This window comes from Phoca vitulina, unplaced genomic scaffold (assembly GCF_004348235.1).
Source record: "Phoca vitulina isolate PV1807 unplaced genomic scaffold, GSC_HSeal_1.0 scaffold59, whole genome shotgun sequence".
NCBI classification, from domain to species: domain Eukaryota; kingdom Metazoa; phylum Chordata; class Mammalia; order Carnivora; family Phocidae; genus Phoca; species Phoca vitulina.
Window position 1 is genome coordinate 5,248,938 of NW_022589762.1, and position 26,000 is coordinate 5,274,937.

The 26,000-nt window shown below is 47.5% G+C and overlaps 1 protein-coding gene across 1 annotated transcript in view; it reads left to right on the forward strand.

Moving 5' to 3' along the window:
- The window catches only part of CCND2 (cyclin D2), a 30,056-nt gene extending 11,648 nt beyond the window's left edge, over window positions 1-18,408 (forward strand). The window contains exons 4-5 of the mRNA XM_032390768.1: window positions 3,265-3,413; window positions 13,013-18,408. Coding sequence (XP_032246659.1) covers window positions 3,265-3,413; window positions 13,013-13,162 — 299 coding nt within the window. The 3' untranslated portion in view covers window positions 13,163-18,408. The remainder of the gene's footprint in view (window positions 1-3,264; window positions 3,414-13,012) is intronic.
- The last annotated feature ends 7,592 nt before the right edge of the window (window positions 18,409-26,000 follow it).

Consider the following 26,000-nt stretch of genomic DNA (forward strand, 5'->3'; position numbering starts at 1 on the left):
AAGGTTGTAATCTTGGTCATAGCATGCATGCATGACGTTTGATTTTTCTGCACCCCCCCCCCGCCGTCCCGTCCAAGTGGGTAAGTTTGAACAGTTTTCAATCCAGTTACGTAGCCAGAGTTTAAGGTTTCCAGGAGTGGCTGAGTGGGTTGGGTGAAACTTTCCACGGGTGAGTGCAGAGGTTAGGTAAGTAGAGCTAGTACGAGGACGCAACCCTTCAGATGTTTTATTCAGGTGTTTTTCTCTGCTGTTTCCCCTACCAACAGAGGAGGGGGTGTCCCTGAGCAGGGTCCCGGGGCAGCCCCTGAGATCGTGCAGAACTAGCACCGCTCTCTGTGGTGAGAGAGGCCTTGTGACTTCCCCAGCCAGTGGAAGCCATGCTCCGTTCTATTGATGCTTGCTTCTTCTTTTCTTGGGAGTGGTTCTCATTCTAGATCCTTAAGGAAGAGCAAAATAGAGCTGGAAGGCACCTGGGGGATTAGCCAGCCTTTGACCTAAACCATGAAGAAAGAAATACATTTTATAACACAACTCAGGATATACATAAATGGACATCAAACTGCTACGAAAGTTTCTCAAGACAGTATTTACTCTTACTACATGATTACTTCCTGATACTTTCTATCCTGTTCTGTTCAGTTAAACAGCAACAAAAACAACCCACCACTGGGTTTCATGACCCAACAGTGAGCTGCAACTAGAAGCTAGAAAAACACTGATCCAACCCCACCCTTTATTAGACAAATGGAATGCCAGGGGCTGGGGGAGGAAGTGACTCACCCAAGGTCCCACAGTCAGGACTGGGCTTGTAATGCTAATGTCACCTCCTTTGGACTTACCCAGAGGAGAGCCTCGCAGTTGCTCGGGATTCTCGAGGAAGACCCTGGTTTGCTACCGCGGGGGGAGGCAGAGGAGCAGTGTAGTGGCCGCCCAGCTTCCCGCAGCTCTTTCCTGGCGGGGGGAGCACTACCCAGCCTGCGCAATGCTCCCCATTTCTGGGAGGCAGGGAACAGTATCCCCGGGAGGATGCCCCTCAGCATTTTCCTAGCAAAACAAGAAAGGGGGGAGGTATAGTCCTTCTGGCAACTTTAGCCCCTGCTGCACCCCCGGGACCACCCGTATATACCCCCTGGCTTCCAGAAGTTAATTAGTTTGCTAAAATTAGGAGTCAGTTTTGCGTGCAGTGGGACAACAAAAGCTAGACATGTGTGAGGTGTGCTTCCTGGTCGGAGGCCTGGGACAGAGGAAAGGGAGGGCCAGGGATATCCTCCTGTCGTTCCCTGCCAGAGGCTCCCACCCAGGGCCTTTGTGGGCCCAAGGCCATGGGCTGGCTGCCTCGTCTGCATTATGAATGTCACAGGGGGAAGCTAACGAGGTTATTGGGCAGAGAAACACTCCTGTGAGCCCATGTGGAGGAGACCTACAGCAGAGCGGGACGCAGGGAGGCTGCCTTTGGCACCATCCATGGGGATAGAGAAGGCACGGGAGGAGTTAGTGGACAAGTGGACGGCAGGCTTGGGGCAGAACGCTGTGATATACATCCCTCAAGAGGTAGAAATGGTGAGTGGGCTAAGGAAAGAAAGCCAAGGAGAAAGACAGACTGACAGAAGGCCAGGCTTGCTCTGTTCATGGGATTCGGCCAAGATGGGAGGTGTGCGCATGGTTCAGTGAATCAGCCGTATTGCTAAGAACACCACCAACTTGCTGCTGGACAATGGGGTCACCTATGAAAGTGCTTTAATGGAATATGTGGCTTAATAGGGCATTGGACAGGAAGAAGGGGAAATAATATGTTACACTGTTTTTATAGTTCAGGAAGAAGGGGAAATGTTCTGTCACATTGTTTTTATAGTTCAACCTGATGGTGGTGCTGTAATTTGAAGTGTGACCCATGTCCCCCCTCTGTATCTCCCTCCTGCCCCCCCCCCCCCCGCCCCTTCCACAGCTATAGGCAGTAAACTCTGGAGTAATGCTAGAACCAGAGGTAGTACATTGTGGAGGATTTGCTCCACTCCAGGACTGACTAAAGTGAGTGATGGAGTAACCTCTTTACCATATCAGCACAAGGAGCGGGAAAGGGCACTTGCATCGCTCAGAAGCCTGCCCGTTCTCATCCACCACATGGGGGTAATTGTGCACAGCTTATATGGTGGATGTGTGAATTAGCTGGCATATAACTCGGACGGGACTGTACACATGGGTCATTAGCAGCTATTAGAGGCAGCAACAGAAGTCAGGTGCGGGTGTCCTTCTGTCCTCCTGATAATTGAGAAGTAGGTGATCTTGGTCACCCAGCCTCTTTGCGGGAGCACTCAGAGGAAACTGAAGTGTTTGGTCTCCCAGGCTGAGGAGCATATGAGCATAGGAACATCCCCTCTGTTTGCATTTGGAGAAATGAAAGTGGATGAGTGTTTGAGCTCCTTAAATTCATCCTCATTTTGTACTTCTCTTTAGCAAACCACTCTTTTTTTCCAGCAAGAAAATAGGACCTTTGGGCCCAAGAGCCATAAAATCTAACCAAGTCATCCATCTGATTAGGATGCAGTGGTTAATACTGGTTAACACCTGCTTTCTCTCTCCTCATGTTCTAAGGGTCCTTGGCATTGGGCTAGAAGTTGGGGATTTGTGTGAAACTTGGCCCTCATCCCCTCGATTACTGCTTCTCTCACTTCCTTTTTTTCTTTTTTTTTTTTTTTAAATGAAGTCATCTTTTGTTTTGGGCCATATTAGTCCTTTTTGACTCTCCACAAAATAATAGGGCAAGATCACATCAGGATTATTGTTCTTCATAAAATTTTACTTGCTTATGCTTTTCCTGCCTTCCACCATCTAGATCCCTTGGTCTGTCTCACTTGTATGGCACATAAGTTACCTTGTCTGGACTCATCTCAGACCTCCCTGCTCTGCTCCTGCCATGACCCCCAGAGGAGAATGTACCTCACTCACCTTCCTGCCCCTTGCACGCATGCTAACCCCAGACAGGATTGTGGGGGCCTGAGTCTCCTCTCTGAGAATTTACTATGTGCACTCAGATAAGCTCTCCACCTTCTCTGCCTCCGTCTCCCCTTTTAGCTTTGGGCCTGCCACGGTGATGGCAAATAAAGAAAAGGTGTCTTGTGAAGGAAGACTCAGGAGAGGATGTGTCTGTAGGGTGAGGGAGCACCTGTACACCTTACCTGTCACCATCCTATTTCTGAGTATCTTCAGGCTGGGGAGCCCCGTTATCCCTCCCAGGCCTTGACCTTCGGCCTCTCGTTCTCGCAGATTTTAAGTTCGCCATGTATCCGCCATCGATGATTGCAACTGGAAGTGTGGGAGCTGCCATCTGTGGGCTCCAGCAGGATGAGGACGTGAGCTCGCTCACTGGCGACGCCCTGGTCGACCTGCTGGCCAAGATCACCAACACGGATGTGGTAGGTAGACGCCATCTTCTTGGTTAAAACCAGATGTCTCTTTTCTCAGCTCAGGGAAGGAGACACTTGGCTTGATGATCATGTGTTGGAGGTATTTTTTTTGTTGTTGATAGTGCTTTCTGTTTTCCAAGATCAACATCCAAAGTAGTACAAAATTCAGTAGATGAGGCTTCCTCCTAAGGTTTTGAAAGCCTGTGTGCCATAAAATAGAGAAAAGAACCTAGCAAGCAGATACAAGGTGGGAGGAGGGCTGTTTACTAATTTTCCTTTGTGGTGTGGGCTTCCCCGTGGGTCTGAAATGCTGCTTCATTTCCATTTATTTTCTTGTCCTCGGGCTGTTTCTCCCCCACAGTGTCGTGCTCTGTTTACACCCACTCAGGCAGAGACACGGTGGAGAGAGGGCTGGAGCCTGGCTCCGCTGCGCTGGGGGCGGTGGGGGTCCAAGAGGTGCCCCACCTCGAGCACGGTGTCTGGCCTTGACACACCTCTCAACCCCACCCACCTCTCACTTCCCTTTTGTTTAATGTGGTAATGGATTAAGAAGTACTGCTAAAAGAATAAAGAGCCATCATAATTCAAGGAACTATTATTAGCTATAGATTTTTCCATTCTTGTGCCCCATGGACTGCCCAGAGGCTTGCCAGAATTTGAAGCTCCTTAGAAGAAAGGTCTTGAGAGACGAGGGTCAAGTGAGGCTCTGATTCAGCTGGTAGGAAATTGCAGTCCTTAGAAGGTCTGAGCCAGGGTGGCTCTGAGAGGTCAGAGTGGCCGCTCCTGCGTCTTCCAGCGTCTTCCAGCGGGAGGCTCTCCGTGGGAGGTGCAGAGAGCGCTGAAGTAGCCAGCTGGAGGAGGGGGAGGGCAGCAGCAGAACTGGGGCTGGAACCCGGAAGCTCCGACTCCCCGCCTGGAAACGTTGGCTCCACTCTTGCTGTAGCCCCTGACTCTTTTTGTTTGAGAAAGCCTCTGCTTTGAAGACAACTGGCCTGTCAGCTGGGAGGCCATCCTGTGTCACCATGGAGAGGCTCAAGATGTAGGGGGACTTCACCGTGCCCCCCTCTGGATGTTCCAGGGAGATTCCGAATGCCCTGCTGTGGGAATAGATTGAGTCAAGAGATAACGTGGCTTACAGGCCCATCGGGGATGCTGAACAGAACGTGGACACGTCCGAGAGCCTAAGGCTGCAGCTTGCTGGCTTTCTCACCTCTGCGTCTATATTTTGCCTTGGCCTTTATTACCATCTCAAGGAAGTGGTGCAGGGAGGTGGTGAAGGGCCTCATGGAACAAACCCAGGGTCCTATTCTGAAGTAGTTCTTAGATATGCTTTTCAAATTCTAGGTCCAAAACATAGGCTTTTCACAAAGGCCTGCGCTACCACGTACTACATGGTTTCCGAAATACAGATGGCCAAGTCCCTTCCAGTGTGCTTCATGTGAAGAGTGCTTTTCTGATCCTCCAGAGGCAAATCTGGGTCGGAACTTAACATTTATAGAAATGATAAGCTTCCTTCCTTTTCTGAGTATCTCCTGTTAAGGCTGCCTTACAAAAAGGATTCCCAACAGCAACCAGCTTAAGACAGGCTCTTCCTCAACCCCCAGAGACAAAAATGTCAGTGACAACAGTTTGACCCCCAGGCACTGTAACTTCTTTCAGATATTTATAGACCTGTCGTGATTGGCTGGTGGCTCTGTGGGTCTCTGGCCTTCTCCCACGTGTCCCTTTATCACCCCTTACCGGTTTCAAATGGACAGAGGTCACTCCTGAAGTGTCACGGAGTCTCTTTGGCCGCTTTTCAAGACTGCAAACCAATTTCTCCTCTTATACTAGGGAAACCGCTTGCCTCTTTCAGATACTATGTAGCCAGTGCATCCAAGGTGGCCATCAGACTGGGTCAAATGGATGCAAAAGCCACTAGAGGTCTCACACGTCCCAGCTGTGGAACTGGAGATGCATGTGTGCCCCATTCTTACCAGTGGGCCTCTGGTTCAACATTTTAATATTAACAACCAGGCATGAACAGAGAATGTAAACTCCATAGCACTTTTTCAGATAAAAATCTGAGACCTCTGTGAGTTCTAAGCTTACCTCTGGGCCCCAGAGGCTTGCTCCCTCTCTCCCTAGGAATGTTCTTAGTAAAAAGGCTTGAGCAACATTGGGCAAGGCTGGCCACCTGTGCCTGACTTCCAAGTGCTATAGGTCTCCTCCCATCCGTCAGGCCGTGTTCTCTGAAGTACTGAGGCTCAAAGTGAAGGAAAAGAAAAGGACTGGAATTCAGAAAGCATTATTATCTAGAGGGAGGCAAGTTTTGCTTCCTGAGCCCATTTACCATTTCATGAGTCAAGAAGTGATGTGTTGCAAGCACTTACTCTCCATTTATTTCTGGAAGTATTTATTAAAGGCTCACTTGTTGCAGACTTGCATGATGAACAAGGCACAGATGGAACCAAGGCAGAAATTGGGACGGGTGGGTCATGTATGGAAAATAGGAGATGATGCTCCTGACTTCAAGGAACTCGGCGACTGTAGGGGAAATCAAAAGCAGAGCATGCAAAATCCTAGCAAATGAAGATCATCAGCAAATGAATGCTGAAGTGTTACAAACTATAAATGCGGGAGGAAAGCAACCCAGAGGAAGGAGCTCACTAGGCCTAATGTGAAACACAGGCCTCCTGGAAAGGGCACTTGGCAATAGAAAATGTCCTTGGAACGGAGAAACAAAATGTGGTATGTATGTGCAGTGGAATATTAGTCTGCCTTAAAAAAGGAAGTAAAATCCTGACACGTGCTGCAACATGGATGAGCCTTGAAAACATGCTAAGTGAAAGAGGTCAGACCTAACAAGACACATATATGGGGCCACTTATAGGAGATAACTCGCATAGTGGAGTTCATGGAGACAGAAGGTAAAATCGGGGTTACCAGGGCCCCGGGGGTGGGAGGAATGGGGAGTTCTTTAATGGGTATGGAGTTTCACTTTGGAATGATGAGAAAGTTCTGGAGATGGATGATGCAGATGGTGGCATGACCAAGGGAATATACTGAATGCCACCGTACACCTAAAAATGGTTATGATGGTAAATGTTATGTTCAGTTTATTTTGCCACAATTAGAACACACACACACACACACACATAATATGCTCTCAGACCCACACTCTGAAATGCCCACAGGATTGTGTTGAACTCTCCCATGGAGGAAGTCAGGTGCCCAGGACCACGTTCTGTTATGCTGGCTCCGGCAGAATAGGACAGATGGGAACCAGGACCTGGTGTCCCTACAGTTCTGTGCCTGCCCTGTGCACCTTGCTATTTGTGATCTCCTCGAGCTGATGGTGTTCTCTCTCCACGCATTGTCAGGGGTCGGACTGGGGAAAGCGGGTCCCCTGGATTCCATTGAGACGGGCAGACAAGTTTCTCCGGCTCACTAGCCAGCAGCAGATAGCTTTGATCGGAGGGACCCAGGCGGCTCTGAGAAAGTCGGTCTTTGTTGCTCCGTCTGGTTGCCAAAATAAACCGAAACGCTTCATTCCAAAGAGAAAGCTGAGTGAGAAGCCTGACAGTTTTACAGGGAATAAAAGTCTCAGAGGGTGGTATATTTTAAGTACTTTTTCCTTCCAGTCATAAGTGTTGCTAAAAACAGACGCCAGCCAGCGAGGCGGTGCTGGCTTTGGGGAAACTTCTACCGGGGCTTCCGTTGCCAAGGGTGAGTTTGAGAGGAGGGCTCGAGCGTCCTGGTTCCCCGGTGAACCTTTCCCTGCTCCGCCGGGCAGACTCGGGGTTCCTCTTCCGTCCCCTCGGCACTCGGCTCGTGCTTTGTGCCAGCATTTATCTCAGCGTTCCTTGTCTATAGAGCCTCTTGAACAGGACCCAACTTTTACTGTGCTCTTTATCCAGAGCCCCTGGCAGAGGCTTGGGAATGATGCTGATGAGAGGGAGGGAAGCCGGAAGGAAGGAACGGAGGACACAAAGGCCAGGCATATGGGCTTAGAGTGTGTTTCTTAGTCTTTGGTCTCCCCAGGTCTTTGGGAAAGCCCTATAAGCCTTAATTTACACGCCAGGGTCCTGAGCAAAACACATCACCTTCACGTGACACAGTTTTACAAACTGACTGATAAAAACGCAGGAGTCAGGCTCACGGGCCCTGACCATGCTGTGAAGCTATTGGGAGATAATTTGACGGAGGCAGACGCTAGTCCCCTGGTCCCTATATTCCTCCTTTTCTACCTGGGTTACATCAAAACTCTGTCCAGTACTTAAATAGCGCCCAGAGAAGATTCAGGATACCCCTGCCTTAGGGTCATACTGGCATGTTAGGATCATGGTTGCCAGTGAGCTGTTGAAAACCCATTCGCTGTGCAGGGGAGGAAGTCTTGATTTTGACTACATGTTCTGGTCTGGGTCCCCAGCCTTGTGTCTCTGTCCTCCTTAGTGAGAGGCACCAACCCGCTCGCGGCACACCTTCTCCTGAGGGCCCCTGTACGGCTGGGGCTGTCCTTTGTGGACCTGACGGGGCCTGTGGTCAAGGACCTTGTGAAGAGTGGCCGGAGGGGAGGCTGGGCGCGGGGAGGGGGACGGAATCGAACTGGAGGCTCATGCTTCCCTCTCCTGCCTTATTTCTTCTGCGGGCTTCATTTGGTATGCAAGGAAATAAGCCAAACAGCCTGTGAAGAAAGGAAGAATGAGATAGTTTCCTAAGTTGTCTCTGCCTGAGTTGGCTGCGGGTCTGGGGCTCATTCAGCCCTTTGTCCCCCTGTTGAGTGCAGTGCGTGTGTGGTGACAATGGCGTGATGCAGTTACACTGGGGGCTAATGGTAGGAGTTCCGTCAGCCCATTCATGGAGGCCGAGGAGGGTGCAGGGCGCAGAGCCCGAGCCAGCACGCAGAGGAAGTCGGAGGCCCGTGTAACGAGCTGGAGATCACAAACACTGCTGTCAGGGCTCCGGGCTGTGGGGCAGGGGCCAGGGAGGGAGCCGATGATCATCGGAGTTGGAGGTTTGCCCGACCTCCAGCACTGTGGAGTGCCACCTGTCCAGGCTGACAGACGAGCATTATGGCTTTCCTTTTAATCAGCTTAATTTGGGGCATCTTAACACAATGACCGGTGCTTTCGGAGGCTGCCGGAAAGCAGAGGTCCCAGAGCCGCTGCATTTTGCATGCACGTAGCATCTTTTCACTGGACGAGCTGTCCAGTGCGCCCGCCCCCCCTCCCCCGCCCACCAGCCCCTTGGGGCTACGTCTCCCTTTCTTGGAGATTCTCTGCCTTGTATGTCTTTCCTTAAAGCTGGGAAGAAGCAGAGGGTCTTAGGGGAGAGAGTTCTGAAGCTGGAGGCTTGCCCGTTTAAAGCCAGGCTTAGCTTTTAACTCGAAGGAACCGGGGGACAAGCCGGCTTCAGTTCCGTTCTCTAGCTGTACAATGAGGGCGTGTGGCTGTTTGAGCTCCAAAAGCCGTTCAGACCCCCAAATCCCCCGACTCTGTAATTGCCACTGTGTGGCGTCTTGTGATTCTGCCCTTTGGAAATACTATGATTCTGCTCTTGCCCAGCTTTGCCTCCTTTTCTTTTTGGGCCCTTGAACTTGCCCCCCCTCTTTATTTCCTTCTCTCAGCTTGACCTTCCAGCACCAGCAGCCCTGCTGGGTTTGAGGCACGGTTCCTCCTTCTCTCAGGTCACCGCTCCCCCCACCCCAGTCCCATGCGCCGTCCTGCCCTGCTGCTCGGGAGAGTCGGAGCTCCTTGGGCAGGAACGGGGCTGTGTTGGGTGGCCATGTCTGGCTCAGGTAACAGCACCACCACACATTTCCCTCTCCCTTCACTTTCCATCAGCTCACAGAAAATTCTTGTGCTCTTTGCAAGTCCAAGAATGGTTCCTAACGATGCTAAAGGAGGGTATTAAAATACAGGGAGTGAGTTCTGTCTCCAGGAAGGGGGCGTGATGATTTCTCTGTCTCCACCATCACAGAGTAGACTGTTTGACATTGTTCTTGCAAGACAGACACTTGCCCTTAAGTTTTTTTACCCAGGTAAGGATGGGTGATCTGCACTTAAAACTCAAGCTGATAATAGCCGAGCTGTGAAGAAGGGGAACCTGAAGGAGGGTTAGGCCGAGGCCCCAGAGGGCTTTCTAGGGGTGAGGGACATGATTGAGCCCAGAGAGGGTTAGCTTCCTGCTCTGTCCCAGATGAATCTAGAAGAGAGCCGGGGATGGAGTTCAGGGTCCCTCATTTCCGGGGTAACTGCTGTAGTCATTTATCACTTCAAGTAGGAGGTTATCAAAGATCAAGAGCTGGCCATCGTCAGTCACAATTTAGACTGAAATGAAAACAGGGCCGAGGAAAGTGCTTTACATGAAACCTCCCTTCATTTTATTCAGGAAAGCCGGTATGTGTGTTCTTGGCTAGAACGTACATAAATGTGACACTTGAGGCATGTTATCTTCAGTCCCATGGCTCTGAAAGTCCAGTAGAAGTGACTGTCCAATGTCCCAGCCTTCCCTGTAGGGTTTTTTCTAGAACCATTCTTTGAGGTTTCAGGCTGCTGGAAGGGAAGGCTGAATGCCAGAAACTGTAGAATTGTTGGCATCCCAAAAGCAAAGACTCTAATATGGCCCCAGATCAGGTTCTTTCGCTTTCTTGAGCTTTGTCTCCTTGTGTGGAGGACGATCTTTCTCAGGGATGCTGGTGTGGCTAATGCAGTGATAATCATGGAGTCCTGAGTTGGTCATATTTTGGGGATGGAAGGTGGGCTGACCCTGATGACCTCCCCATGGCACCGAAATACAGCCTCAGAGGAAGGAAAGCTGGACAGGATCGGCGGGAGGCACTAGGGCTCTCGGTGGTGGGCAGGGTCTTCCACACGACCTTCACCTTCACGTCAGGGAGTCTTCACCAAATGGCTGTGCCATGGGAAACCATCTTGTTAAAGAGGCCTTGTTGCTGACACCTGACTGGCATTTCTTTTTGAATTTAGTGGTTCAGAGCTATTGTCTGTCCCTCCCCTACACACACACAGTCCCTCAATCAGCTGAGAATCCTGCCATCCTCTTTAGAGAACAAAAGCCCTTTATGCCACACCTGAAATCAATAGAACACATATGTTAATAATACTTCAGGGGGGAAAAAAGAAGCTCTTTATGCTGTATGCTTTGGATAGGGTTTGTCCTCCATGGAGGCAAGCATGCGGGTACCGTTCCTGTGGTATGGAGGGGTTCTGACGCATTCCCCCCGCCTCCTTTTAAACATAACCTTCACCAGCTCCTGAAGGACCTCTGTAGCGGAGGGTCATCCCATCACCACTGGCTGGATTCAACTCATTATTCCCTGCGAGAAAAAAGAAAGAGGAAACTAATATTCATTTCAATTCTGCAGCCCCTCATTTCTCAGTGAGGAGTTCAGGGGAATGAGGGAGGGCAGAGGGCGCCCAAGACATGAGACGGGGCTTTTGAGGATGGTGTTATGCCACCAACATGGCCTCTCAGAACAAGTCGGCTTCTTCAGATGGTGCTCAAATGGAAAACAAGCCACCTACTCCGGCTTTGGAAGGAAAACTGACCGTGAGCCCCACTGTCCACCTCTGATGCACGACCTTCCCAAGGAGAGTTGAGAGTTGTTTACCTATAGTCGTTTGTTTGCCTTGTTTGCCCACACCAGCTTTATCTTTATTTAAGATCAGTTTTCTTTATCGATTGTAAGGCTTTCGGGTTTTCTGATACCTTCTACTGAAATGGAAGTGCCCTTAGAAACATTATGCCTTTAGCCTTCGCCCTGAGCTCATGGGGCGAGTGGTGAGTGACCTGGGAGCGCAACCCGGGGGCATGGGCTTTGGAGGAGGAGCCCAGGGAAGGTTTCCAGTCGATAGTGAGGGGATTGGACAGGGTAGAGGATGTGGCCAGGACATGCCACAGAAGTTTGAGAGATGTTGCCAGTCCCTGACCCCTCACCTTGTTCAGGATGGCCCAGAGATCTCTGAGGCTGGGTTCTGTCTGTCTTGTTCCACGCTCCACTCCCAGTGCCAGGCACACGGTGCTTGCCTTCAGCAATCTGGAGCAAATGCTTATCCATATCTCATCTTAAAGAAATCGAAAGAATTCTTTCAGACTCCAGGACAGTTTTCTTGTTATTCACAAGAAATGGGGTTCATTTATTGAATTTAGCACTTGAGATAGATTATCTCAAGAACTGACCTTTACCCTATGAGTGTTTTTCATCCTTATTCTACAAGTTGGGGAACAGATCCGAGAAGTGAAATAACCTCGTTGCTCCCTGCAAGTATGGTGGGCGGGTCGCAGATACTATCTCCCTGTTTTCATTTGTCTTACCTGCTGGGTGATGCTCCATCTCTGCCCTTAGCAATCGGGCAGTTGTTGTTCCTAATCTTCAGTTTCGTAAAAAGCTGTAGTTTGAAACGTGGAATGGACAAGATAGGAATGGAACATTGGGGCATGGAAACTGTGTCCCTGAGTAGTTCAGTCCAACTTTATTTTAGATCTTCAGAAAATAAAGATAATGCTTTTGTGCTTGGCAAACAGTAGCCTCCAGGCAGTGAGAATTGCACAGTGAAACAAACAACAAGGGAAGCCTACTGCTCAGCTGGGGGTCTGCTTCTCCCTCTGACCCTCTTCCCTCTCCTGCTCTCTGTCTCTCATTCTCTCTCTCTCAAATAAATAAATAAAATCTTTAAAAAACAACAACAACAACAACAAGGGAAGCCTAGATTAAGCTGTGGGAAGACCCAAGCGGAGTCGATCTAACATATTTTCCATATGTAGATGCTGCTTGAGTGCAGAAACAGAGCGTTGCAGAGGACGGGGGGAGCATATCTGCTAAGAGCGATTTTCTTTAGCCCACTTGCCGCTAGGAGCCAGCCCCTCCCTCGTGACACCCATGAATTGCCGCACATTCCACGGCACCCCGCTAACAGAAGCTTCTGCCTGGGGCAAACTTACTCTGAATTTTCCCTACCAAATATAGACTAATATCAAACAATGTTGCAAATTCTTACTTATTCCCAAATTGGACAGTTGCAACGTCCAGAGTTCTGTCAACATTCGTGTTGTAGTTCTATGAGAATTGAGGGTGGTTAAGTAAAGCAGAAAACCGGGCGTTTTTCTTTTTAAGAACCTCCGCGGTTTCTGAGTACAGTTCAGTGCACTCTCTTCTTATCCATCCCTCCGGTGCCACACCTGCCTGACTCTCTGGCTCTGTCTGCGGTGCTGGCCTTCGCCGTTTCTCTGTCACCTCCCAGGGTCCACAAGCAGAAAGCCCCCAGTTGGCGCTGGGGTTACCGGGTGCGGCGTGTCCGTAAAGGGCTCAGCATCTTGGCCAGATTCTCATGTGTGTTTGTCTCAGCTGGGCTTCTGCTAAAATACCGATTCTGTTTCGATAGGTCTGGAATGGCCGGGATTCTGCATTTTCCACAAGGGGGTGCCGACGCTGCCTCCTGTGGACCCCACTTGGAGCAGTGTGGTCCCACAGCTCTGCCGGAGTACATCTTTCTACTGGGAAACCGGCACGAAGCCCGTGAGGCTTCCATTGTGTATATTTTCTTCATAAATGCTCTGCACACTGTTGATCTTGCTAACGGCTCTGGTCTGACCCCTTCTCCTTCTAGGACTGCCTCAAAGCCTGCCAGGAGCAGATTGAGGTGGTGCTGCTCAACAGCCTGCAGCAGTTCCGTCAGGACCAGGGGGACGGGTCCAAGTCGGAGGATGAACTGGACCAGGCCAGCACCCCTACGGACGTGCGGGATATTGACCTGTGAGGACGAAGTCGGGCCGAATGGGAGAGACGCGTTCACATCTGCTCTCTCCTTCTCTCTGGTTGTGTTTTGTTCTTTATGTTTTAGGATGAGACTTTAAAAGCAACAACAAAAAAATTCTGCCCCCACCTAGATCATATTGAAAGATCTTTTAGAAGTGAGAGAAAAAGGTCCTATAAAAACGGAATAACTAAAAGCATTTGGTGCCTATTTGAAGTACAACAGAAGGGAATCCCTTGTATATGCGAACAGTTATTGTTTGATTATGTTAAAAGTAATAGTAAAATGCTTACAGAAAAACCTGCAGAGTAGCTAGAGAAAATGTACGCCTGCAAATATGGGAACAAATTAGAGGAGGCTTTTTTTTTTTTTCATGTTATGAACTAGCATGTACACACCCCTTGTAGGATAATTTCAAGGAACTTGCGTAAGCCATTTATGGCATGATTAGATTGCAAAGCAATGAACTCAAGAAAGAATTAGAAATAAGGGACACGATGGGGAGGGAGTACAAAACAATCTCTCAGCCTGATTGAACCATTTTGGATGTAGAAGCACCTTTGTTCTCGACCACCTGTTTGTTACTAAGTCCGGAGCATAGCTGAATCTCTAGTTATGATCTCTTGCTGTCTACAGTAGCTGCTACCTAAAAGAGATGTTGTATTTTGCCACTTGGACACAGGTGATTGGATTCTGGGTTTCATGTGCTTGTGACATCTTGCTTCTTCTTCCAAACATGGTTCATTGCAGACACCACCATATTTTTATCAAAAGGGGCAATCTCGCTTTGGGCCATAACCAAAACTCATATGAAATGGAGGCAGATGGAGACCAAGGGTGGGATCTGGAATGGAATATTTTCTCTTAATGTATTCAAGAGGGTAATGTGACCTTGGCATCCTTTATTAAAAAACTGATTTTTGGTGCTGATTGGCATGTCTGGTCCACAGTTTAGCATTGTTATAAACCATTCCATTCGAAAAGCACTTTGAAAACTTGTTCCCGAGGGATAGATGGGATGGTTTATGCAAGTCATGCTGAATAGACTCCTCCCTGCTTCTCCTGTGCTCCTCCCCGCCTGCCCCAAGTCGGGGGACTATTCACTTCTGGTCTCTGACATTCGCTGGTACACAGTTCTGGTATCCCTACCGGGACTCAAGAGACACCCCTTTCCACCGACATTCCCATCACAACATTCCTCCAAAAAGCCTACAAACAAAGATCTGTTACCATTTTGGTGGCAAAGAAGGATCTTAATTCCCACCTATATGCTTCTCCTCTGGACATGGAAAGAAAAGTTACTGCTGGTGCAGACAGACAGCTGAATATCAGAGTGTGGCATTTTGTTCCCTTTTCCGTTTTTTCGTTAATTTCATTGCAAAGTTGTATTCAGCGTACTTGAATTTTTTTCCTCTCCACTTCTTAGAGGCATTCAGTTAGCGAAGAGGTTGGAGCAACAACTTTTTTTTTTTTTTTTGCACAATTATAATTGACAGGTAATGAAGCTATTAAAATATTTGCCTTTTTAAGTTAGAAAGAAAAAATCAGAACAGGGCTGCTTTGAAGAATTATTTTATACACAGATTCTGCCTTGTTTCGTAGTATGAGGGTTGAAGATGGAGAAAAATCTAAGGGTCTCTTATTTTTCAGTTTATTGTGTTCAGTTTTTTATGATTATTTTTTTTTTGCGCTGCTAAGAAGCTAAGATCATTCATCCTTATTCACATTAACAGTACCTAGCTGTAATGTTTCACAGAGTGTGCTGCTATTTTATAAACATTTTTATAATATATTATTTTACTGCTTAAATTCCAAGTCCTGAAGTAGGTGGTCAAGATAGGAGTTCTTCGTACTGGAAAAGCCCTTCCATAGTTTTTCTTCTGGTAGCGTATTCATGGTTTTTTTGTTTTTGTTTTGTTTTTTGTTTTTTCCTTTTGGTTTTCTCTCTCTCTCTCTCTCTCTTATCACATTCTTCAAAGACAGAGCATTCTTTACCTCAGGTTTACTGGACAAAATCAGTAGCTACAAAAGATTCACATTTTTGTTTTCATAATACCTCACAACCGCATAGTTTCTGCTTGGGAGCCGTTAGTGCGGGGAAAGGAGAAGTCGGCGAGGAGGCCGCAAGCCCCTCTCAGGTGGAGGGTGGGGTGGATTTGGCCCTTGGGTCTGACACCCAGGGACCTTTTCAGTCATGAAGGTCATTAGGCTTCCATTTTGACTCCGGTATCCTCATCATGATGGAAAAAATACAATTGAACCAAGGGATTTCCCCTCCCCCCACCCCCCAGGGCAGATGTTCAGCACAAACATTTATGCAGTGAACTAGGAAGTCATAATTTGCACTTAGGGACCAGGTATCAGGAGACAGATTGAAAAGAATTCCAGCAGGCTATTTGGAGATCCTCCTCTTGTGGCCCTTTCTTAAAGCAGGGCTTTCATCTGCTTCTCTCTCTTTCCCCTTCCCTGCCATGGCTATCCCCAGTTTAGGATCATCTCAGAGGCTTTTCTAGGTCTGAATCTGTGGGCAGATGACTGCCGCATGCGGGATCACAAGGGTGCCTCCTCCCACCTGTCTCGCACCGCGGCCGGCCAGCCCCTCTACTAAGTGGCACTCGGTGGTTTTCAGGTTTTAAATTGCATTGAATTGGCATGATGGGGCAAACAGGGCAGATGAGTATTGGAGTGGGAGTGGGAGGGAGGTGAAGAGGCTGCATCTCTGCAGAGATGCCATTCCGATGAGTCAGTCTCTCTTGAAGTATGTTTGGAAGGGTTCAGGATTTGGTGAGTTAGCACAACCCTAAAATTCTAGGGAGTTTCTGGTAGGACAGTGGGTGGTGAATTCTGAAGTTTTGGAGAGGAAAGCTGAGCAGCCAGTGTTTTGTCAAGAGCTCACTTTGCATAGGACGCTCTTTCAGGCCCTTGAGGAGTAACACAGAATGGAAGGAGGTGTGGTCCCTAAGTCCTTGGGAGTCTTGGAGCCTAACGAAAGCAAGGTACAAAGTCACTTAATGGTGACTGTCCCTAAGCTCAAACAGAACCGGACGAATAAGGAAGGGAACAGGCCTACAGGCTCTCCCTGCAGTCTGCAACTTCCCAGTTTTCCTGGAGCCCTGGGTGCCACCGGGGCCTTCTGCTCTTTTTCTCCTTCTTGTCCTCGGGGCCTGGTGTGATGGGAGGTGTGGTGTTGCTGATGGGAAGGTGCTAGGTTGTTTGGCTTTTCTGCCTACTCCCTCCTTAAACAAAAGAAGGAAGCTTGGATTTGTTAAAGTAGCTGATGCCCTCCCCTTAGATCTTGGTTTCCTTGGTAGGAGTTTTCGTGTGAGAGGGAGTTCAGCCCTCCCCCATGGATTTTTTTCTCCTTCTCACCTCCCACAAATGGGGTTCCAGACCTATTCTGGTCTTTTTCTACTTTGTTGTCTTTCTCTCTGTTCTTCCTCCTCTCTGTGTTTTGGTTTTTGGTTTTTTGGGTCATTGTTGTTAACTTTTTCTCCATCAGTGGGGGCTAAATTGTTCCCCTAAGCCTGCCAAATTTTATTCCTTCCCCTATTTTGGCCAAATCCCAGGGGGAAAGTCCTAGTATGCCAAAAATATATGCTAAGCATAATTCAATTCCATGCAGGTTCCTACCAGCCAAGAAGCCTGCAGGTAGGAGCAGGGGACAGGTCCGTCCTTAGAATGTCTTCCCGTGTTGACAGGAGGGCTCCTCAGAGAAAGGGGCTTGTCTCAGAGGAGGCTTTATTCTGGAACTGCCCCAGAACCCCACTGAAGAGCTCACCATGTCTCCACAGCCGGGTCCCCTTTGGTCTATGCTCAGTACAGGAGACTCCTGGTCTGCTGCTTTTCCCAGGCAGCCCGGGGCCAGGAGCAGCCCTTTGCCAGCAGGATGGGCTTCTCTTCAGAGGGGGTTGTAGCTTTCCTGGGGTCCGGCACCCTCCGGGCCTTTCCACACTGCCCCGGGGGAGCTCTAGGACGGAGGTGAAGAGCATGAGGCAGGACTGGATGACTTGCTCACAAGAGGGCGGGGGAAGTTTCTCTCCATGGGCCACAGGGGCAGGGCTGGGAGAAGAAAGAGACTTGCACCTTATATCATGTAAATAATGATTTTCTAGTTCAAGAAGATAATATTGGTAGTGTGGGAATGGGAGGTAGGAACGGGGAGGAAGTCTGAGTAAGCCAGTTGGCTTCTAAGCCAAAAGGATTCCTCTTTGTTTATCTTTGAGACAGTCCAACCCTGAGAATAGCTTTAAAAGGGAAATTAGTGCTGAGACAGTAAAGTCCCCTTAAGCCAACAAACCGTAGCTATAGAATGAGCGCAGGCTTCTAGCGGTGTGGGCTCCGAGCAGTTTCGAAGAGCCGCTCATGCTGTCGCCCATTTGTACAAAATAGGGCAGGAAGATTCAGGAGGATGTTTATGACTTTCTCATACCACGTGGCTTTCCATGATTCTGGATTCTAAACAACCCAGGACAGTCCTTTCAGCCAGAGCTATTCTCCTACATTTGTGTCTCTCTGCTTTTAGACTTGGCTGGACTATCAGACCCGATTCTTGGCTCAGGTTTCAAGAAGCCATCAGCAAATGTACGCATGCACGCTTGTCGCTGCAATGTTTATTCCTTTGCCTGCAGCCTACTTTGGGGAAAAAAAGTGCCTTACTGACTGTAGCCATTGCAGTATCCAGTGTATTTTGACAGGTGCCTGTCCTTAAAAAAAAAAAGTTTTCATTTTTTTTTTTTGATTGGTTTTTGTTCCGTACCGTTGGCCAGCTCTTAAGTCCCCAGCAAATCACTGGGCCATTGGATTTTTTCCATTATGTTCATTACCCTTGTACCATGTACCTCAGATCTCTTTCTCTCTCAGTTACAGTTTCTCGTCTTGGACTTCTTTTATTATTATTATAATTTTTTTTTTGCTTTAAAATGAGTGTGATGCCATATCGAGTCAATGTTATTCTCTCACAATGTACTCTATAAGAGGTGTGGGTGTTTATTTGGTCGGGATGCTAGCAAGTGCTAAAGTAGCATGATCAGTATAAACAAAAGGTTTTTTGGAAGTATGGAAAAATGTTTTATTGGTTATGACGGTGACGTGGTATAGTCAGCTGCCTTTTAAGAGGTCCTGTCTGTTCAGTGTTAAGTGATTTAAAAAATAATGGCCTGTGATTCTGACCAGCTTAAAGATGGATTTGCAAATGGTTTTGGATGCAATTAGGTTATGCTATTTGGACAATAAACTCACCTTGACCTAAATCCTCTGGCCACTTTGACTTATTTATGGACCAGCAGCCCTCAGAATAGAACGCGTCTTTCTCCTGTCAGGACACTGTTGGCAACAATTGGCATAAAACACAACTCCTAACCTGAGAGGTACTCTGTGTGTGTATCTGTGTATCTACAATACACGTAGTTGATGACTTTTTTCTCCCTTTGGGGTCCCCTGGGGAGCCGTCTCATAAACTAGAAGCTTCAGCCCACTTTCCTGAGGTGGGCCAAGTCCCCGCTATGGCGACTGGGCTTCGTTCCTGATGATTGCCAGCTATTCACTCTTGTTGTGAGTATCTCCTCCCTCGGGAGGTGCCAGGGGCCCTGGGTGCCATCTCCAGACTTGGGGGGTCTCTGGAGAACTCCACCTCTGTAGGTGTCTTGGCTCCAGTCTGCCGCTCCTCGAGGCTCCCCGCCCTGATTCCCAACCCGGTCTGTAAGTCTCCTGTGAGGACTGGGCCATAAGTACACTTGGGGGAGGGGTGGTGAGGCGGAGCCTAGGAAGGGGTGGGAGAGCCCACACTTAAATGAGTTGGCAGGCCCTGGTCCTAGCTGCTCCTCAGACCAGCCTCTTTCACAAAAGCAATGGGTAATGCAAAGGGCAATGGCTTCATAGCCATTTTGATGTTGCTACAAACACTCGTGCTCTCTGTAGTTCCCTGTATTTCTCAAAGCCACTGGAGGCTGTTTCCCAGTTTAATGCTGTCCTGAGCTGCAACGGGAAGATTAAGACTGGTCATTGGGAAAATCCAGATATCCTGAACTAACCCCCCTCAACAGGATTTCTAATCTTACAAGGATCCTAGAAATTTCCCTTTGTCTCCATCCCTCACTGACAGTCACCATTCTTGGAGACAAGCAGGGATAGCTTTTTTTCTTGGGCCTCTGCCTAGTGGAGTCTGTGAGGCCTCTTGGGAGTTTCCAAGGGCCCCGGTTGCCTCTCTTAACCATCCTTGGAATTCTCTTCTGTACGACCCTGTTGTACAGCCGGGTCCCTGCCCTCCCTCCCCCAACCGTTTGCCCTGCAGCATCGGTGCCTATCCGTTACGAACACTACACCACTCCTTCTTCCAGATGCCATCAGGAACACCGCGGGCTTCTCCCATTCAGAACTGCAGATGTTTAGGGGTGGGAAGGGAGCAGATGCTCCATTCCGTACAGCTGGCTAGTGGTAGTCTTTCAGAGCCGTCTCCTCCTACACTTGGAAAATCTCAAACCTGAGACAAAAGTGCCCTTTTCTGGAAGTGGAAGTTAGCGATGGAGTGAAGAACTAGAAATCCCAGGTCTTTTGTGCTCTACTGACTACTTTTGTATTTCTTACATGGCTTTCCAAAGATCTAGAACTGTTATGCAGTACACAGATGTAATACCAAAATAAAATGTTCCAGTTGGCTTCGTGATACTCTTCAACACACTGCCATGAAGCGAGTATTCAAGACTGAATATTGTACCAGATTTTTGCTCCCCTGCTCTTATAGCAATAACGACACCAAAAGTGCTGGTGACTGTGGATGTGAAGGTTCAGCCTATCAGAGCTGAGCATCCACAGCCAACACCCTTGTGTGCAGGGTCTATGCTGGGCTTCAAGGAAAAGCGGAGAAGACAAAACCTACACCCCGTGGTTAAGGAGCTTTCAGTGGGGGAAACAAAACACATAGCCTACAAGATTGCATGGAGCTCTAACAGCACATGCAATGCCTATGGAGTAAATTGATACCCAAGGGTGGGAGGGGACACTTTCTGAGGAGACAGTGGACAGGTTTCCTCAAGCAAATGCGTTTTAGGAAAACCCTTTTGGTAAGGTGCAGCACAGTTTGGAAACTCTATGGTAGAAACAGTTTGACCTTTTCCAAAAATAAAGGGATGGGAAGTGAATGCGTAATGCAAATTAAAAATGAAGGGAAAATATTCAAATAGCTTGAAGAACACATATGATATAATGAATCTGAAATGCCGTAAGCACAGACCTTATCCTCACGAAACAGGATGAACTTGGCCACAAACACTAATTTGGGATTCCCACCTACCTAATTTCTCTTAGGCTCAAATAACTAAGGCTGGCACTTTCGAGATGATGACTGGTGGCTTCCACGCTCTGGGCTCTGGGGGCCTCCCCCGCACGGAAGAGGGGGGAGTCTATCAGCTCTGACCGCAAGCTCAATCAAGCAGCACTGGGTGGCCCGAGAAGACAGCAAGACAGCTCTTCTGTCCCCTCTGGCCCCACCTCAGTTTCCCACTGGAGCCTTGAGTTTCTGCTTCATCCAAAACATGGCTTGCATTTCATTCGTGGTGATTTGCTTTGGCTCTGGCTTTTACTTGTCACCGCCAGCCCTGACTACCCTCTGGCCTTCCTAGGAGTCAACATGAAGGGCTAAACCTGCGGTGCTTCCTGAGAAGTCCACTAGGTGGCGCCAACACTACAGACAGGAACAACTTCCCAAAAGACCCTTTTGCAGCCCGGTGTAGGATGACTGCCCAGAAGGAACTCTGCTCTCTGGCCACCAGAGGGACCAGCAGTTTTCTCACCCGGTTCTCTCTGTTACTACTACATTCTGACTCCACCTGGGAGAGGCTGATGCGATTCTGACTTCTGATTCTGCTCAGGGATTGGCAAACTGGCGGCCTGCAGAGACATACTTAATATTTAGTTGGACTCCCACCAGGATTTAAATTGCCTTGGACTTACTTGCCAATGTAAGATGAGAGCTTTCACATAAAAGCTGGGATTTTAACTACTCTTGGAAAATCCACGTCCCGGCAACAACCAGCCTGAGGGGCAGTCGGGGCTGCAGCTGAGGATGGTCTGACCCCTTCTCTGCCCCCTAGCACCCGCTGAACCTGATTCACTCCTTGATGCCACCTGCATCACCTACTGCATGTCACCTAATGCATTTGCAGCTCGGCTGCAAAAATGTGTCTGCCTTACCTGTGTGCTATGAGGTAGGACCCCTGTACGCCTCAGGTGGAGCAGAACAGGCCTGTGATTCTCGCTCCACTTTTCTGCCCCAAATAAAGATGTCTGCTCCTCATGAGGCTTCATAATCCCCTTTCTCTCTTTAGGGGTTTTAGTTATCAGATACCTGGGGGCTGAGCCAGATTTTTGAAGTTCCTTTGAGACCCCAGTGCTCAGTCCACACTGAGGTCTGCAGGTGGGCCAGGGGACAAGGTTCAAGATCAGCTTTCTCTCTGTTTTTTTGTAGCTACTTTTCGTTCTCGTGCCTCGGTGACCCCAAGAGAAGATGCACCTGTAAGATTTGAGATCTGTTGAAAAAGTACAAATCCCATGGCAGTTTCAGTGATCCCGTCCATCAGAATGACACGCAGGGCCCCTGAGCGCTGTTCATTCCTCCGATAGACTGTCTAGGGCTGGTCAGATGCCAGGCATTCTGCACCAAACACCTCATTCAACAAGTGTTTCCTCAGCACCTTGATCGACATCCCTGCCCTGCTTGGGGGCACGACGACGTCCCTGCCCTGCTTGATCTCAGTGGCTAATGGCAGAAACAGACAAGTTACGGGGCGCCTGCTACTGAGTGTGGTGGCAAAGAGCACAGTGCTCTCCTGGGCTGCCTGCGCTGGAATCCCCGTCGGTCTACCCACTAGCTTTGTGGCCTTGGGCACGTCACTTCTCCCCTCAGTGAGCCAGTTCCTTCATCTGCGAAATGGGGTGGAATAATAGGAATACCTCCTGAGTTCATTCATTTGAGTACTTCCCCGTGCCTGGCACACAGCCAGAGCTGGATGAATGGTAGCAGTCCTCAGGCGAACGTGGCATGTGAGACAGGCACCTAATTCAGTCTTTTTTAAAAATTAACGTCACCGACAGGTACCAATTATTTAGCTACTCAACCCAGCCAACTTGGGCACTGAGATAAGGGATCATTAGCAGCTAAGTGCATTTTGTGGTTTTATTTATTTTTATTTATTTTTTTAAACTTTAAATCATATTGTTTATTTTACTTTTTTAATTTTATTATGTTATGTTAATCACCATACATTACATCATTAGTGTTTGATGTAGTGTTCCACGATTCATTGTTTGCATATAACACCCAGTGCTCCATTCAATACGTGCCCTCTTTAATACCCATCACCAGGCTAACCCATCCCCCCACCCCCTCCCCTCTAGAACCCTCAGTTTGTTTCTCAGAGTCCATAGTCTCTTATGGTTCATCTCTCCCTCCGATTCCCCCCCCTTCATTTTTCCCTTCCTACTATCTTCTTTTTTTTTTTTTAACATATAATGTATTATTTGTTTCAGAGGTACAGGTCTGTGATTCATCAGTCTTACACAATTCACAGCGCTCACTATAGCACATACCCTCCCCATTGTCTATCACCCAGCCACCCCATCCCCCCCACCTCCCACCACTCCAGCAACCCTCAGTTTGTTTCCTGAGATTAAGAATTCCTCCTATCAGTGAGGTCATATGATACATGTCTTTCTCTGATTGACTTATTTCACTCAGCATAATACCCTCCAGTTCCAACCACGTCCCTGCAAATGGCAAGATTTCATTCCTTTTGATGGCTGCATAACATTCCATTGTATATATATACCACCTCTTCTTTATCCATTCATCTGTCGATGGACATCTTGGCTCTTTCCATAGTTTGGCTATTGTGGACATTGTTGCTATAAACATCGGGGTGCACGTACCCCTTTGGATCACTACATTTGTATTTATGGGGTAAATACCCAGTAGTGCAATTGCTGGGTCGTAGGGCAGCTCTATTTGCAACTTTTTTTTTTTTAATTTAATTATGTTATGTTACTCACCATACAATACATCATTGGTTTTTGATATGGTGATCCACGATCCATTGTTTTCGTATAACACCCAGTGCTCCATGCAGTACGTGCCCTCCTTAATACCCATCACTGGGCTAACCCATCCCCTGTCCCTCCTCCCCTCTAAAACCGTTTGTTTCTCAGATTCCATAGTCTCTCATGGTTCATCTCTCCCTCCACTTCCTCCCCCCCCCCCATTTTTCCCTTCCTTCTCCTAATGTCCTCCATGTTATTCCTTATGTTCCACAAATAAGTGAAACCATATGATAATTGACTTTCTCTGCTTGACTTATTTCACTTAGCATAATCTCCTCCAGTCCCATCCATGTTGATGTAAAAGTTGGGTATTCATCCTTTCTGATGGCTGAGTAATAGTCCATTGTATATATGGACCACATCTTCTTTATCCATTCATCTGTTGAAGGGCATCTCGGCTCTTTCCACAGTTTGGCTATTGCGGACATTGCTGCTATGAACAATTGGGTGCATATGGCCCTTCTTTTCACTACATCTGTGTCTTTGGGGTAAATACCCGGGAGTGCAATTGCTGGGTCATAGGGTAGCTCTATTTTTAAATTTTTGAGGAACCTCCACACTGTTTTCCAAAGTGGCTGTACCAACTTGCATTCCCACCAACAGTGTAAGAGGGTTTCCCTTTCTCCACAACCTCTCCAACATTTGTTGTTTCTTTCCCTGGCCATTTTTGCCATTCTAACTGGTGTAAGGTGGTATCTCAGTGTGGTTTTGATTTGGATTTCCCTGATGGCTAATGATGATGAACATTTTTTCATGTGTCTGTTAGCCATTTGTATGTCTTCTTCAGAGAAGTGTCTTTTCATATCTTCTGCCCACTTTTTGACTTGATTATTTGTTTTTAGGGTGTTGAGTTTGAGAAGTTCTTTATAGATCCTGGATACCAGCCCTTTATCTGTAGTGTCATTTGCAAATATCTTCTCCCATTCTGTGGGTTGCCTCTTTGTTTTGTTGACTGTTTCCTTTGCTGTGCAGAAGCTTTTTATCTTGATGAAGTCCCAAAAGTTCATTTTTGCTTTTGTTTCACTAGCTTTTGGAGATGTATCTTGAAAGAAGTTGCTGTGGGCGATGTCAAAGAGGTTGCTGCCTATGTTCTTCTCTAGGATTTTGATGGATTCCTGTCTCACATTGAAGTCTTTCATCCACTTTGAGTTTATCTTTGTGAACGGTGTTAGAGAATGGTCGAGTTTCATTCTTCTGCATGTGGCTGTCCAATTTTCCCAGCACCATTTATTGAAGAGACTGTCTTTTTTCCATTGTATGTTTTTTCCTGCTTTGTCAAAGATTATTTGACCATAGAGTTGAGGGTCCATATCTGGGTTCTCTATTCTGTTCCATTGGTCTATATGTCTGTTTTTGTGCCAGTACCATGCTGTCTTGGTGATCACAGCTTTGTAATGTAGCTTGAAATCGGGCAACGTGATGTCCCCAGCTTTGTTTTTCTTTTTCAACATGTCCTTGGCAATTCAGGGTCTTTTCTGATTCCATACAAATTTTAGGATTGTTTGTTCTAGCACTTTGAAAAATGTCATTGGAATTTTGATCGGGATGGCATTGAAGGTATAGATTGCTCTGGGGAGCATAGACATTTTAACAATGTTTATTCTTCCGATCCATGAGCATGGAATATTTTTCCATCTTTTTGTGTCTTCTTCAATTTCTTTCATGAATGTTTTGTAGTTCCTAGAGTATAGATCCTTTACCTCTTTGGTTAGGTTTATTCCAAGGTATCTTATGGTTTTTGGTGCTATTGTAAATGGAATCGTTTCTCTAATTTCTCTTTCTACAGTTGCATTGTCAGTGTATAAGAAAGCAACTGATTTCTGTGCATTGATTTTGTATCCTGCCACATTACTGAATTGCTGGATGAGTTCTAGTAATTTGGGGGTGGAGTCTTTTGGGTTTTCCACATAAAGTATCATGTCGTCTGCAAAAAGAGAGAGTTTGACTTCTTCTTTGCCAATTTGAATACCTTTTATTTATTTTTGTCGTCTGATTGCTGTTGCTAGGACTTCTAGTACTATGTTGAACAATAGTGGCGAGACTGGGCATCCTTGATGTGTTCCTGATCTTAAGGGAAAGGCTCTCAGATTTTCCCCATTGAGGATGATGTTCGCTGTGGGTTTTTCATAGATGGATTTTATGAACTTGAGGAATGTTCCCTCTATCCCTATACTCTGGAGAGTTTTAATCAGGAAAGGATGTTGTATTTTGTCAAATGCTTTTTCTGCATCAATTGAGAGGACCATATGGTTCTTCTCCCTCCTCTTATTAATGTGTTCCATCACATTGATTGATTTGCGAATGTTGAACCACCCTTGCATCCCGGGGAGAAATCCCACTTGGTCGTGGTGGATGATCCTTTTAATGTATTGTTGGATCCTATTAGCTAGGATTTTTTTGAGGATTTTGGAATCCATATTCATCAGGGATATCAGTCTGAAATTCTCCTTTTTGATGGGGTCTTTGCCTGGTTTGGGGATTAAGGTAATGCTGGCCTCATAGAATGAGTCTGGAAGCTTTCCTTCTGTTTCTATTTTTTGAAAGAGCTTCAGGAGAATAGGTATTATTTCTTCTTTGAATGTTTGGTAGAATTCCCCAGGGAATCCAACAGGCCCTGGACTCTTGTGTTTTGGGAGGTTTTTGATCACTGCTTCAATCTCGTTACTGGTTATTGGCCTATTCAGGTTGTCAATTTCTTCCTGTTTCAGTCTTGGCAGCTTATAGGTTTCCAGGAAGGCCTCCATTTCATCCA